This window comes from Vombatus ursinus, unplaced genomic scaffold (assembly GCF_900497805.2).
Source record: "Vombatus ursinus unplaced genomic scaffold, bare-nosed wombat genome assembly UNPS02012958.1, whole genome shotgun sequence".
Classification (NCBI taxonomy): domain Eukaryota; kingdom Metazoa; phylum Chordata; class Mammalia; order Diprotodontia; family Vombatidae; genus Vombatus; species Vombatus ursinus.
The window spans coordinates 1,542,196-1,553,482 of record NW_020952736.1 but is presented as its reverse complement, the minus strand read 5'-3'; the positions used below and the strand labels follow the sequence as shown (position 1 = coordinate 1,553,482).

General features: G+C 44.3%; 1 protein-coding gene across 1 annotated transcript in view; it reads right to left on the bottom strand.

Moving 5' to 3' along the window:
• Nucleotides 1-311: 311 nt before the first annotated feature.
• Nucleotides 312-11,287, bottom strand: part of LOC114040339 (keratin, type II cytoskeletal 1b-like) — a 13,529-nt gene continuing 2,553 nt past the window's right edge. The window contains exons 2-9 of the mRNA XM_027858417.1: nucleotides 9,557-9,771; nucleotides 7,773-7,833; nucleotides 6,884-6,979; nucleotides 5,411-5,575; nucleotides 4,568-4,693; nucleotides 3,108-3,328; nucleotides 2,244-2,278; nucleotides 312-2,031 (exon numbers count right to left, since the gene is read on the bottom strand). Coding sequence (XP_027714218.1) covers nucleotides 1,721-2,031; nucleotides 2,244-2,278; nucleotides 3,108-3,328; nucleotides 4,568-4,693; nucleotides 5,411-5,575; nucleotides 6,884-6,979; nucleotides 7,773-7,833; nucleotides 9,557-9,771 — 1,230 coding nt within the window. The 3' untranslated portion in view covers nucleotides 312-1,720. The remainder of the gene's footprint in view (nucleotides 2,032-2,243; nucleotides 2,279-3,107; nucleotides 3,329-4,567; nucleotides 4,694-5,410; nucleotides 5,576-6,883; nucleotides 6,980-7,772; nucleotides 7,834-9,556; nucleotides 9,772-11,287) is intronic.

The following is an 11,287-nucleotide window of genomic DNA, read 5'->3' as shown; positions in this document are numbered from 1 at the left end:
CTTCCATAACTGCCCTCCCCAGGACTAAAATCTAAGAATTCTATCCAGTTCTATGTCTTTATATGTGTGTGCATGCCCTAAAACATGACCCAGCTCTGATATTAGGCTATGAGTTCCCCAAAAGTGAGGAATGATTGCCTCCTCCCACCTTTGGATTATAATAGCCAGAGCAGCAGGGCTATGCACAAGGGAAAGTATTTCATAAGTGTTATTGTCTCTTCAACAATAGATGAGACCATACCTGAGAGTGTTTCAGACCAAAAAGGGGTATGCAGGGATGAAAAGCACAGCCAAACAGATTGATAAACAGAACAGTTTATTGGAAAAGCACCCAAAATGTCAGCCCTTCGAAGACCAAGCCTCAACAACAAAATGGAGCTAATGGCAATACACTGCTAACCATTCTTTCCTCAAGGGGGTGAATGTTCCTAGATGCCATGTTGTCCCCATCAGCAGCAATGAGGGGAGTTCAAAGCTGGGAGTGGGGTGCAGAAAGAAGGAAGTGGTATTACATCACAATAAGGAAAGAAATGAAGATAAGTCCATGTCTTGGGAACTAAACCATATTCCTTGTTTCAAAGCCAGTATGTCCATGCCCTCAATACCCCACAATCCCTTAAGACTGCTTCAAGAATCTCATCAGATTCCCCCTGTAGGCACAAATATCTCTTATCTGGAGAACTCAAGAGCAGGCAGGAGAGGCAAAGGAAAGACAACTAGAAGGCTAAATGTAGTTTCAAAATACCAGCTACACTGACAGAACTTCTAGCAGGACATCTGGATACTGCGGTTGTCTACGGGGATATGACTAGAGAGCAAGGCAGAAACAGGACCCAAAGGCTGGTATCTGTTGTTCTCTTTCCTCCCACATCTACCCCTCCTATTTCCAATAGAAATTCTTCCTTGTGGAAGAAAGGTCCATTACCAATTATCTCTGGGACCCTCTCCCATGGGAATATTATTGCCTACCCCAAGGTAAGCCTCAGGATTAGGATGGCCACGTAGATCGTTTTCAACCTTTAGTATGGGCAAGAGATTCCACAGTCCCTAGAAGGATTGAGGAGTTAATTACAGTTCAAACATTGGAAATGACAGATCCTCTCTTCCCAGGCAGTGTCTAACTTACAAATAACTCCCCAGAAGGAAATGTTCATGTCTGTGCACTGAGTCAGGTTGTTATACAAGCTATGGGCCAAGGAGGAGAAAGGGCCACTAAGAATCCCAACCTCTGGAGCTGAGACACTTGGTACAGTTACAATCACCTCTTAATTAGCTGCATTGGGAATTCCACAAGACCTCCTTTTCTCCACCACAAACCTAGGCTCTAGAACTCAATAGACAGGCCCAAATGGAAGAATAGTGAGGTCCAGCATGACCCATATATGTCTGAGAATTTGTATGTGTCTGTCTTTATGTCTGGATGACTGAGCCAGCTATAAATGAATTTTGGATTATCTGTTCCCCGGAATCAGCTGTATATTGCTTCTCTAACTTCTCTCCTCCACCCAAGCCCACCTCCATCCAGCAGCTCAATTCTGCACACCTATGGCACCCCACACACATTGACACATAACCGAGGCTCCAATGTATTTACAAAATTGTTGAGGGTAATCAGGAAGAGGCTAATGAAAGGGGCTGGGGAAAGGTCTGAAGGGCAGGTGAGATCAGAAACCGGCAGCCATAATAGGGGAAATCCTGGGTGACCAAGGCCTTTGTCACACTACTCGATGACATGTCTGCTGGAGGAGTTGGTGGAGGTTTGGATGATCTGCACCCTGGAGGAGCTCAGCCCACTTTTCCTGCTTCTGCTGCTTTTTCCATATCCGCCACTGCCGCTCCCCCCGTAAACTCCTCCACCACCCCCTCTGGAACTGCCGCCTGCTTTATTGCCGCCGCATCTCCCTCCGCCGCTGAGGCTTCCAGAGCCTCGGCCAGAGCTGCTCCCATAGCTGCCGCTGCCTCCGCCGTAGCTCAAACCGCCTCCGCCGCCGCCGCTGCTGCCTCGGATGGTGACTTTACTGCTCTGAACAGCTGCAAGGAAAAGCCCAGACCGAAGGGACTGTTACAGTTGGTCTACAGAGATTCCACTACGTGTGCTGGTGTCCCTCCTCCCACACTGGTCACCAGTAGCATCCTTCAGGGAGGTCCTGCACCTCCATGCAATCCTTAAGTCCTCCCCACCTCCACATAAACACACACACACACACACACACACACACACACACACACACACTGCTACTTACAGATGCTAACAGCGTTCTGAAATTCTCCTGACATCCTGAAAAACAAAATAGAGCTATGTCAACCGGGCCCACAAAACCTGAAATAGATGTAGGTCACAAATGTATGGTGCTTTGGGTTTTATAAAGTACCTGACATATCATCTGATCCCCATGTCACCCTGTTAGGTGTCAAGATTATCCCTGTTTTACAGAAGGGTAAACTGAGGTTCAGAAGGATTAGGCAGCTTGCCCAGGGTCACACAACTAGTAAATGTCCAAAGTAACATCAAAGCCCAGGTTTTCCTGGCCCCATGACACAGTTTCTCAAGAAAGAAATAAGGCAAGGACTCAAAGAAATGGGAGTTAGGGTGGAATCATGGGATATAAGGGAACTTGGTCACTAGTTAGTCCAAACCCCTAATTTTATACAGGGGAAAAGTGAGGCCCAGAGAAAAGCAATAGCTTGTTCAAAGTTAGTGGTAGAAGATAGGATAGAACCTGGGTCCCCTTACCCAGTCCACTGTTCTTTCCTCTATAAGACATAGCCTAAGTTAAGCTTTAATTGTTCAGTGTACAACCCTACACCCCATCCCCATACAGGAAAACTTAGGTTTGCGCTGCTGTTTTTCATTATCCCGGGGACTAATAGAATAATGTATTCGTCCTGAAGCAGGAAGAGCTGAGCTTAGACCCAAGGAACAATTTCCTATCAGTGAACACTGGAGAGTTTGAGAGATGGTGGCACTGCCATCCTTCAGGGATCATAAGACACTAGAAAGAGCCTCGGCTGGCTAGGAAAGTGTGGAAGCAGGGGAATGGAGACAATGACCTCCCAAGAGCATACTCAGCTCACTGAGACAAGTCTCTGGCTGTCCCTATGCCCACCTGATCTCCTCTCCCTCCAGCAGCTTCCTATAGGTGGCAATCTCAACATCCAAGGACAGCTTGGTACTCAGCAGCTCCTGGTAATCACGCAGAAGGCGGGCCATCTCTTCCTTGCTCTGATGAAGAGCTTCTTCCATGTCTTGCAGTTTCTGCTGGGCATCTTGGAGAGCTTGATCCCCTCTCTCCTCAGCATCCGAAATGAGTGATTGCACTTGGTCAATCTGTGCCAGAGAAAAATCAGGAAGGGAGTCAATGATGTAGCCTTTTGCATCGTTCACAGATCCTAGATTCTTAGTGCTAAGGGGACTTTGGAGGTCCTCAATCCAATGCACTCATTTTACAGAGCAGGAAACTGAGGCCCGGAGACATGAACCGACTTGCCCAAGATTGTGCAGTGTCTGGGGAAGAGCTGGAGAAAAGACTTAGAGATTGGATTTAGATTCAGTAAATCTGAGGGCAAGGATAGTTTATACAGATTCTCTTCTCCTAGCTAGTCATTCTATTTTTGCACCTACTCCTCTCTCCTGCAGCTCAGTAGATGAAGGGGATGTTTTTGATGCCCAAATGCTTTGTTGTCCTTCCTCCTTCCATATGTGTAAAATACATAGTTTTCAGGGAGAAGGGGGCGGCTCTACTTTTATATGTTTCCAAGAGATGAAACTGCCCTTTCCCATCTCAGAGGGCAAAGTCAGTGGGAGGAGAGAGTGAATAAAGAGAAGGAGGTGACACCAAAAGATATAAAGCTCCTACTGACTTTCTAACCCTTCCTAGCCCAGCCAGTATCCCCACAAGATGGCTTTATCTCTTACGTAAAGAGGTGTGAACTCCCATGTCCTTTAAACCTCCCATGTTTATACATGAAGGCAAAACCACAACCCCAAATCCAACAGAAATAGGTATATTTTGTTCACTATTTGGGATTCTCTGTGTCCCATCTCCTTCACGGGAAACAAATAATCAATTCCTTCATGTAATGCCTTTTTGTGGTTAGGTACTCTCCCTCCTGCTTTACAGGATCACTGAAGCTACTTCCTTTGCTGGGATCACCCTCATCTCTAAAAAAAATACTACCCATCAGGGGCAGCTAGGTGGCGCAGTAGATAGAGCACTGGCACTGGAGTTAGGAGGACCTGAGTTCAAATCTGGCCTCAGACACATAACACACAATAGCTGTGTGACTCTGGGCAAGTCACTTAACCCCAATCGCCTCAGCAAAAAAAAAAAAATACTACCCATCAATCTGAAATAGACTGTTGGAAGGAAGACGGTCATCAAATCCTATCCTGGAGAGCAAGACTTAATTCATCTCAATTCTTGTTTTGGGGCCAGGCCCATTGTGCTGGGGTAGACACTCTAGGAAAAGGATCATGGGAAAATAGGAATGTTTCACTGAAATCTATTTGGAGGAAGGGAGGCAAGAATGGGTCATTTTGTAAACTAAAACTGGAGACTCTTCCTACCTGTTTCTTCATACTTCCAATCTCTGACTGTAGCCTCTGAATAGTCCGGTTGAGCTCTGAAATCTCCATCTTAGTGTTCTTCAGGTCATCATCATGTCTGCCAGCTGTAATTTGGAGCTCCTGGTACTGTGGGCCAGACACCACATCACACTCAACGAGGGCTCACCTTGTGGAATCAAAGCTAATCTTCCTGAGGTACAACCACCCAAATGCCATAGCCAAGGTTGCCTTCAACCAAGAGCTGTCCTCCACCTTCCATAGCCCATCTGAATACTCTTACATCCCATGACTTCCAGGCTCAGACTCAGCTCCAATCAGGCAAACTTGCTCCCTCTCCCCCACCTTCACCTAACCTTTCCCACCTCTGGGTCTTTACACCAGCCATTCCTCCAGTACAACCCTCCCCTCAAATTTTTACCCATGCTTTTACACATTCTTCTAAGAAAAGTTCCCTGACTAACTTAAATGACTCTGGTCAAGTCACTACTCCCCTATCCTCAGCATTTATGGACTTCAGTGTATTTAATTTGCATTTTCTTCTTTTTCTGCATCTCCGTGGCTGTCTCTGTCCTAGACATAAGTCTATCTTCCCCTTTAGCCTAGTAATTTCCCCAGAACAGCATATAGATTTCTTCTTCCCCCTGTATCTCCTCCAGTGTTTATAGTAGGGGTCTGAAGGTAAAGGACTCTGAATTTGGCTTTCTATTACATTAACCTATTTAACTTCTCTTCAGTTCAATTGACCCCACCTTAAGCATATACATATGGGGCATTTGAGAAAGCTGGTTCCACTTTGACCCTTGAACCTTGCAAGGTACAGACTCCGGCTATGGGACCACTCACCTTGTCCTGGTACCTAGCCTCAGTCTCAGCCTTGCTCTTCTGGAAAATTAGTTCATATTGTTCTTGGACTTCCCGGATGATGCTATCTAAATCCAGACTACGGTTGTTATCCATGGAGAGAATGACGTTGGTGTCGCTGGTGGTAGTCTGCATCTGGGACAACTCCTATGAGAGACAGAGATCTGCTCACTTGGTGCTCAGCTTTTGCCTCCATCTTTCCTCCAAAGACACTCTCCATACTTCTCCAGGAAGCTTTCCATAGCTAGATCTCAGATTCCTGAATCCTGCCAGCAGGACCACCCTCTCACCCCATTCCGACAAGTACAGAAAATCTTCTGTAGAGTTTCATTTTCCTACTACCTATGGTTCTATTTTCTCTTTCTATACCCTAAGTGTTTTTCCTACCTCCCCAAGCAGATGGGAGCTCCCATAGGGCAGGAATAATATAGCTTCTTGTCTCTAGTTACCCCCTACCTCAACAACAGAGGCAAAGATCTGCATACAGGGACATTTAAAAGTTGGGAGGTGTCTCCCCATTGCCTACCAAATAAAATATAAATTCTTAACATTGGCACTCAGGGCCCCATACAATGTGTTTCCAACCTACTTTTCTAGTCTTCTGCTACCTTCCTTTGCCATATTCTGTGTTCTAGCCAAACTGGACTACTCTCTGTCTCCTGTTCTCATTTAGTCTTCTTATGTTTCTGTACTTTTGGTCACACCATTCTCCATCTTTAATCTGTTCAAATCCATCCTTTCCTTCAAGGCTCAACTCAGGGTTCATCTCCTCCATGAAGCTTTCCCTGAACTCTTCCCCAGAGGGAAGAGGGATCTCTCTCTCTTCCAGTTTCTCAGAGCCCTTTGTCTGGACCCTACTCTCCTATGCATCATAGTTATATGTGTGCATGTTTTTCTACCCTAATAAAATATGAACTCTTTGATAAAAGAGCACCATCATATCTCTCTTTGTATAGATGCTGGTCTCCATGTTTATACTAGTAGGTGTTTAATAAATGTTTCTTGAGTTTATTCTTGGTTATAAGTGGTAATTCTCTGATGGGAGAAGAGAGAGATCACTGACAAATGTATGTGATATTTAAACTTTATATATATATATACACACATATACATATACATACACATATTTGTTTGTTTGTTTGTTGAATAGAATTTAAGTTGAAATAAATTGGTGACTAGCAGACAGGACCACTCCTAATCTATCCACAATTTAAAGTTTTGTTTAGGTCCTTAAAGACGTTTAGAGAAAAGCAAAAATATCACCCCAATCCCAATATCCATCTTAACACTCAGAAAGTTTTTCATGACTTTTTTCTGTTATAGAACAAGTCTAGTGACACCCCCAAAGAGTAGATGAGGACCTGAGGGCTGAGACTTCTTTCCTCCTAAGAATCATACCACATTCATAATTTTAGACAAGAGAAAAAGCTGGCTTCCTATGAATAGAGACCTTACCGCTTCATACAGGAACTTCAAGAAGTCAGTTTCCTTAAGCAGTGTGTTCACCCTAGACTGCAGGTCAAGTCTGTTTTTATAGGCAGCGTCTACATCCTGAACAAAAGAAGTAGAGATATTTTGACCTCATAGCTATTTCTCAAATATTGATGGGTAAACTGTGGATTTCTCAGGCCCCTTGTCTTCCTAACTTCCCACCTGCTGAAAGTTCAGCAGGGATAAGAACCTCAAGAAAGGAATGGAGTCTCCATCTGTCAGTGTGACTACTTGCAAATAGCTCTGACCCAACATCTGGCTATGGGGAGGAGGGAGGTGAAGCACTTACTTGGCCCAATTGCAGAGCTAAGTTCAGCCTAAATCTCCCCTAGCTGTGGCAGTCTCCATCCTCCTTGGATCATAAATAATCAAAACGATCATTAGTGATTTTAATGTAACTCTTGGGAGATAAGAATTAAGAGATTAAAACAGTCTCTCTTTCATATGTCCCACCTTCAGAGTGAACCAAGATTCAACTTTTCTAGCTGACATATTTGAATGTCAGTGAGCACTTCAGAGGCCAACTTGCATTCCCCTGCCTCCAAGCATCTGGCATCACTAAGGACCACAGGAATCAGAATCTAAGGGTATCCGAGAATTCCCCTCAGAGTGCTCAATTTAGAGTCAGAAGACCTGGGCTCTAAACTACCTGTGGCCTTAAGAAAATCACTACGGCTCTCTGGGCCTCAATTTCCTCATGTAGTGGGGGTGGGAAAGGGTTCATACCAGATGACATCAGAAGTCCTTTTAGCTCAAAATCCTATGAGTTTACTACTCATATCTGCAACTCTCACTCTTGGCTCCACCCTCCAGTCTGTGTTCACGTGGCATCTTAGCCTCTCTAGACACCCACCTTCTTCAGCATGACAAAATCATTCTCAGCATTGGCCCTTTTATTGATTTCTTCCTCATACCTGCAGAGAGAGAGGTGCAAGAAAAATGCAAATGGCAAACCCTGGATCCTTGAGGAGTCCCTTCAAGTACAAACAGTCAGATGCACATCTGCCTATGGGATTGAACATCTTCCCCAGACTGAGGCTGCTAGGTAGTATGCCGGGGTAAACTCAAGGTCAGGAAGATCAGAATTCAAATGCAGCCTCAGACACTTACTAGCTGTATGACCCTGGGCAAGTCACTCTTATTCTTAAACCATATTTAAGTCAATACTACAATTGAAAGTGAAAATTAGGGCTCCACTCACCATCCCTGTGACTCTCCATACCTAACCTCCCCTCCCTAGTCACCACTCCTCAATATGTGTGATCTCTCCCTCTATTAGAATGTAAGCTCCTTGAGGGCAGGGATTATGTCACTTTTATACTTGTATCCCCAGTGCCCAGAGGACAGTGTATAGTATATAATAGGCACTTATTAAATGCTTCTTTTTTCCACCCTTCCATTTCAGTCTAACATTCTTTCCACTATGTCATGCTGTTAATCTTAAAAAAATGTCAATTATAGTTTTGGAAAGTGTTGAGTTACTATTATTAATATATAATTGGGTAATTATAAAGCATTCCAATATAATCTTGTTACTACTATGACATATTTATAGATGCATATCTGACTCCAGGACATTTATTATGATGAGTTTCCTAAGCACACACCATGGAAGGTAGATCAGAAATGGGGCAAGTTATGGAGGAAAACTAGTCTGAGATTAACACTGGATAATTATGTCATTTATAGGCATTACTGTACCATCATTACCATAGCTCCTAAAAGGCTAATAATAATAGCTAACATTTATATAGTGCTTTAAAATTAATGAAGCTCTTTATATACGTTATCTCATTTGATCTTCACAACAAACCCTAAGAGGTAAGTGCTCTTATTATTCCCATTTTACAGATGAGGAAACTGAGACTGAGAAATGTTAAGTGACTTGCCCCATGGTTGCACAGCTATTAAGAAGCTGAGGCAGGATTTGAATTCAGGTCTTTCTGCCTCCCAAATCCAATGAGGGAACTCTCTCCACTAATGCACATCAACAACCTTTCAACCCCCAAATAAACGGTCTCTGTGTTGTTCTGCCTGAAAAATTCATCTTGTTAGGGCAGCTAGGTAGCACAGTGGATAGAGCTCTGGCCTTGCAGTCAGGAGGACCTGAGTTCAAATCCAACCTCAGACACTTGACACTAGCTGTGTGACCCTGGGCAAGTCATTTAACCCCAATAGCTTCACCAAAAATGCAAAACAAACAAACAAAAATTCATCTTGTTGTAGTCAACCTGGTGAAGGGCCTCTCTAATTGGTCCTCTAATAAGACACGCAGAGTCATTCTAATTTGGTAGCAGCTGACAGAGTTTGCAATCTACTTGCATGTGGGGTAACCTCCATGACATGATGGGGTTTCAGAACTAGTACTTTAATGGAGGTATAGTAACATGTATATAGTGCTTTGGGTTATGAAGCTCTCTTTCACGTACATTATGTATACAACTGTCCGGGAGACAGGTAAGAAAGGAAGGGTTAGGCTCATTCTACAGGTGAGAACTAAGCCTCAGGAAGGAGAGATGACTGCAGAAGGTCACACAACTAGTACTTCCCTTGAGCCAAATTTCCCTCCTCACTATGGCGGGTTTTCCTAACATGTCCCATTCTCCGCCTCTTCCCACTCTGGGCTCCCACACTCACTTGGTCTTGAAGTCCTCTACTAAGTCTTGCATGCTTCTTATCTCTGAGTCTTGGCGCATCCGCTCGCCACTCAGGCTGTCCACCTCCCTCCTCAGCTCAGTGATGTAGGACTCCAAGATGGGCTCCAGATTGTTGCTCCGGGTGGTGGTCTTCACCTGCTGCAGCAGGTCCCATTTTGTCTGCAGTACCTGGTTCTGCTGCTCCAAGAACCGTACCTGTATGCCAAAAGAGTTACTGGAGCCTGGACCCCTGGACTTTGTCATCTGTCCTCCAGCTGAACCCCTGAAATGCTTTCATGAAGTTTCTTGAGATCAGTGACCGTCTCACTTTTCTATCTGTATCCCTGGTGCTTAGCACATTACTCGACCCATAGTAAACATTTAATAAATGCTTTTTCATTCATTCATTTATTGGTTTCCTCTCCTGTAATAAAAAAAAAAGAGTATAATACTTGCTTTACTTGACAGGATTTTTGTAAGGAAAGTATTTGGTGAACAAAGAAATGTGAGGCATTATTCTTGTTACTGAGTGTAGGAACTGTCCATACTATCTGTTCTCACTGGCTACCCACTAAGCCCTCCTCTTTGCCCTCAGCTTTGTATTTTGGGCTATCTCCAGCCCTTGCTAACTCACCTTTAGTCAGACAGAGCATCAGATGACCACTCCCCTGTCTGAGCAGGGTCCAGAATATGCCCACCTCTCCACAGTCTCTTAGGCTCTTCCCAATCCCCATTACCATCCCTGCCAGCATCAGGCCACCTCCTCCTGAAGGAGCGGGACTAGCTGCAAAACCTTTGTTATTGAAGGTAGCAATGAGGACACCCATCTCAAGCAAGACTCTGCAACACTTCTAGGCTCAAAGAGCATCTGGAAACCCCTACATCTCAAGCCCCTTATGTTTGAAGAGCTAGATCTTTATTGATTATGGCTTGGAGACAGAAAAAAAATTTCCAGAGAGGAAAATCTCCCATGATTCCCTTGCTTGTTTATTTCACTGGGAAAAGGAGTTAAGCAAGAGACTTCCAAGGGCGGTGTCAGTATGACTTGTTTTTATGGGAGACGTTCACAAAGACACTCTGTGAGAAATTCTACTCTCCGCAACCTATTTTTATCCTGCAGTTACTCACAGGAAGAATGCCAAAGCTGATAAGGGAACTTCAGGATCATCTAGTCTATTCCTCCGAGTTTTCATAGAATGAGGCCAAGAAGAGTGAAATAACTTGCCAAACATCACACAACTTGTAAACGGCAGAGATTCTAATAGAGGTCCAAATCCAGCCCTCTTGTGAGTGAGTAGAGAGATTAGATCTAATCAGCAGAAGAGCTGCTGGGCTCCTACGATGCTATGTGAAGCATAGGGGAATAGATGAGGCCAGAGAGGGACATAAAGAAGAGCAGATGTAAACTCTGCCCTCAAGAGCCTTGCAGTCTGGTTCATCCCCCTACTACTTAGCACAAGGTTTCGCGTGCAATGCTCAATAAATGTTTGTGGAATGGTAAGAAGTAAGAGGGATTTTTTCAAAAATTGTTTTGGCCAACATCAAATAGTTGGGGCATGGATTACAAAGCCATATCCATAAAGCAAGGCTAACCTGAATTATGTCTATATCTATAGCTTAATTGCCTCTGAAAGGAGAAAATTTGGTAAAGGAGGAGGAGGAAGAGGAGAAAGAGGAGGAGAAGCAGGAGGAGGAAAGGGAGGAGGAGGAGGAAAAGAAGGAGAAGGAGAAG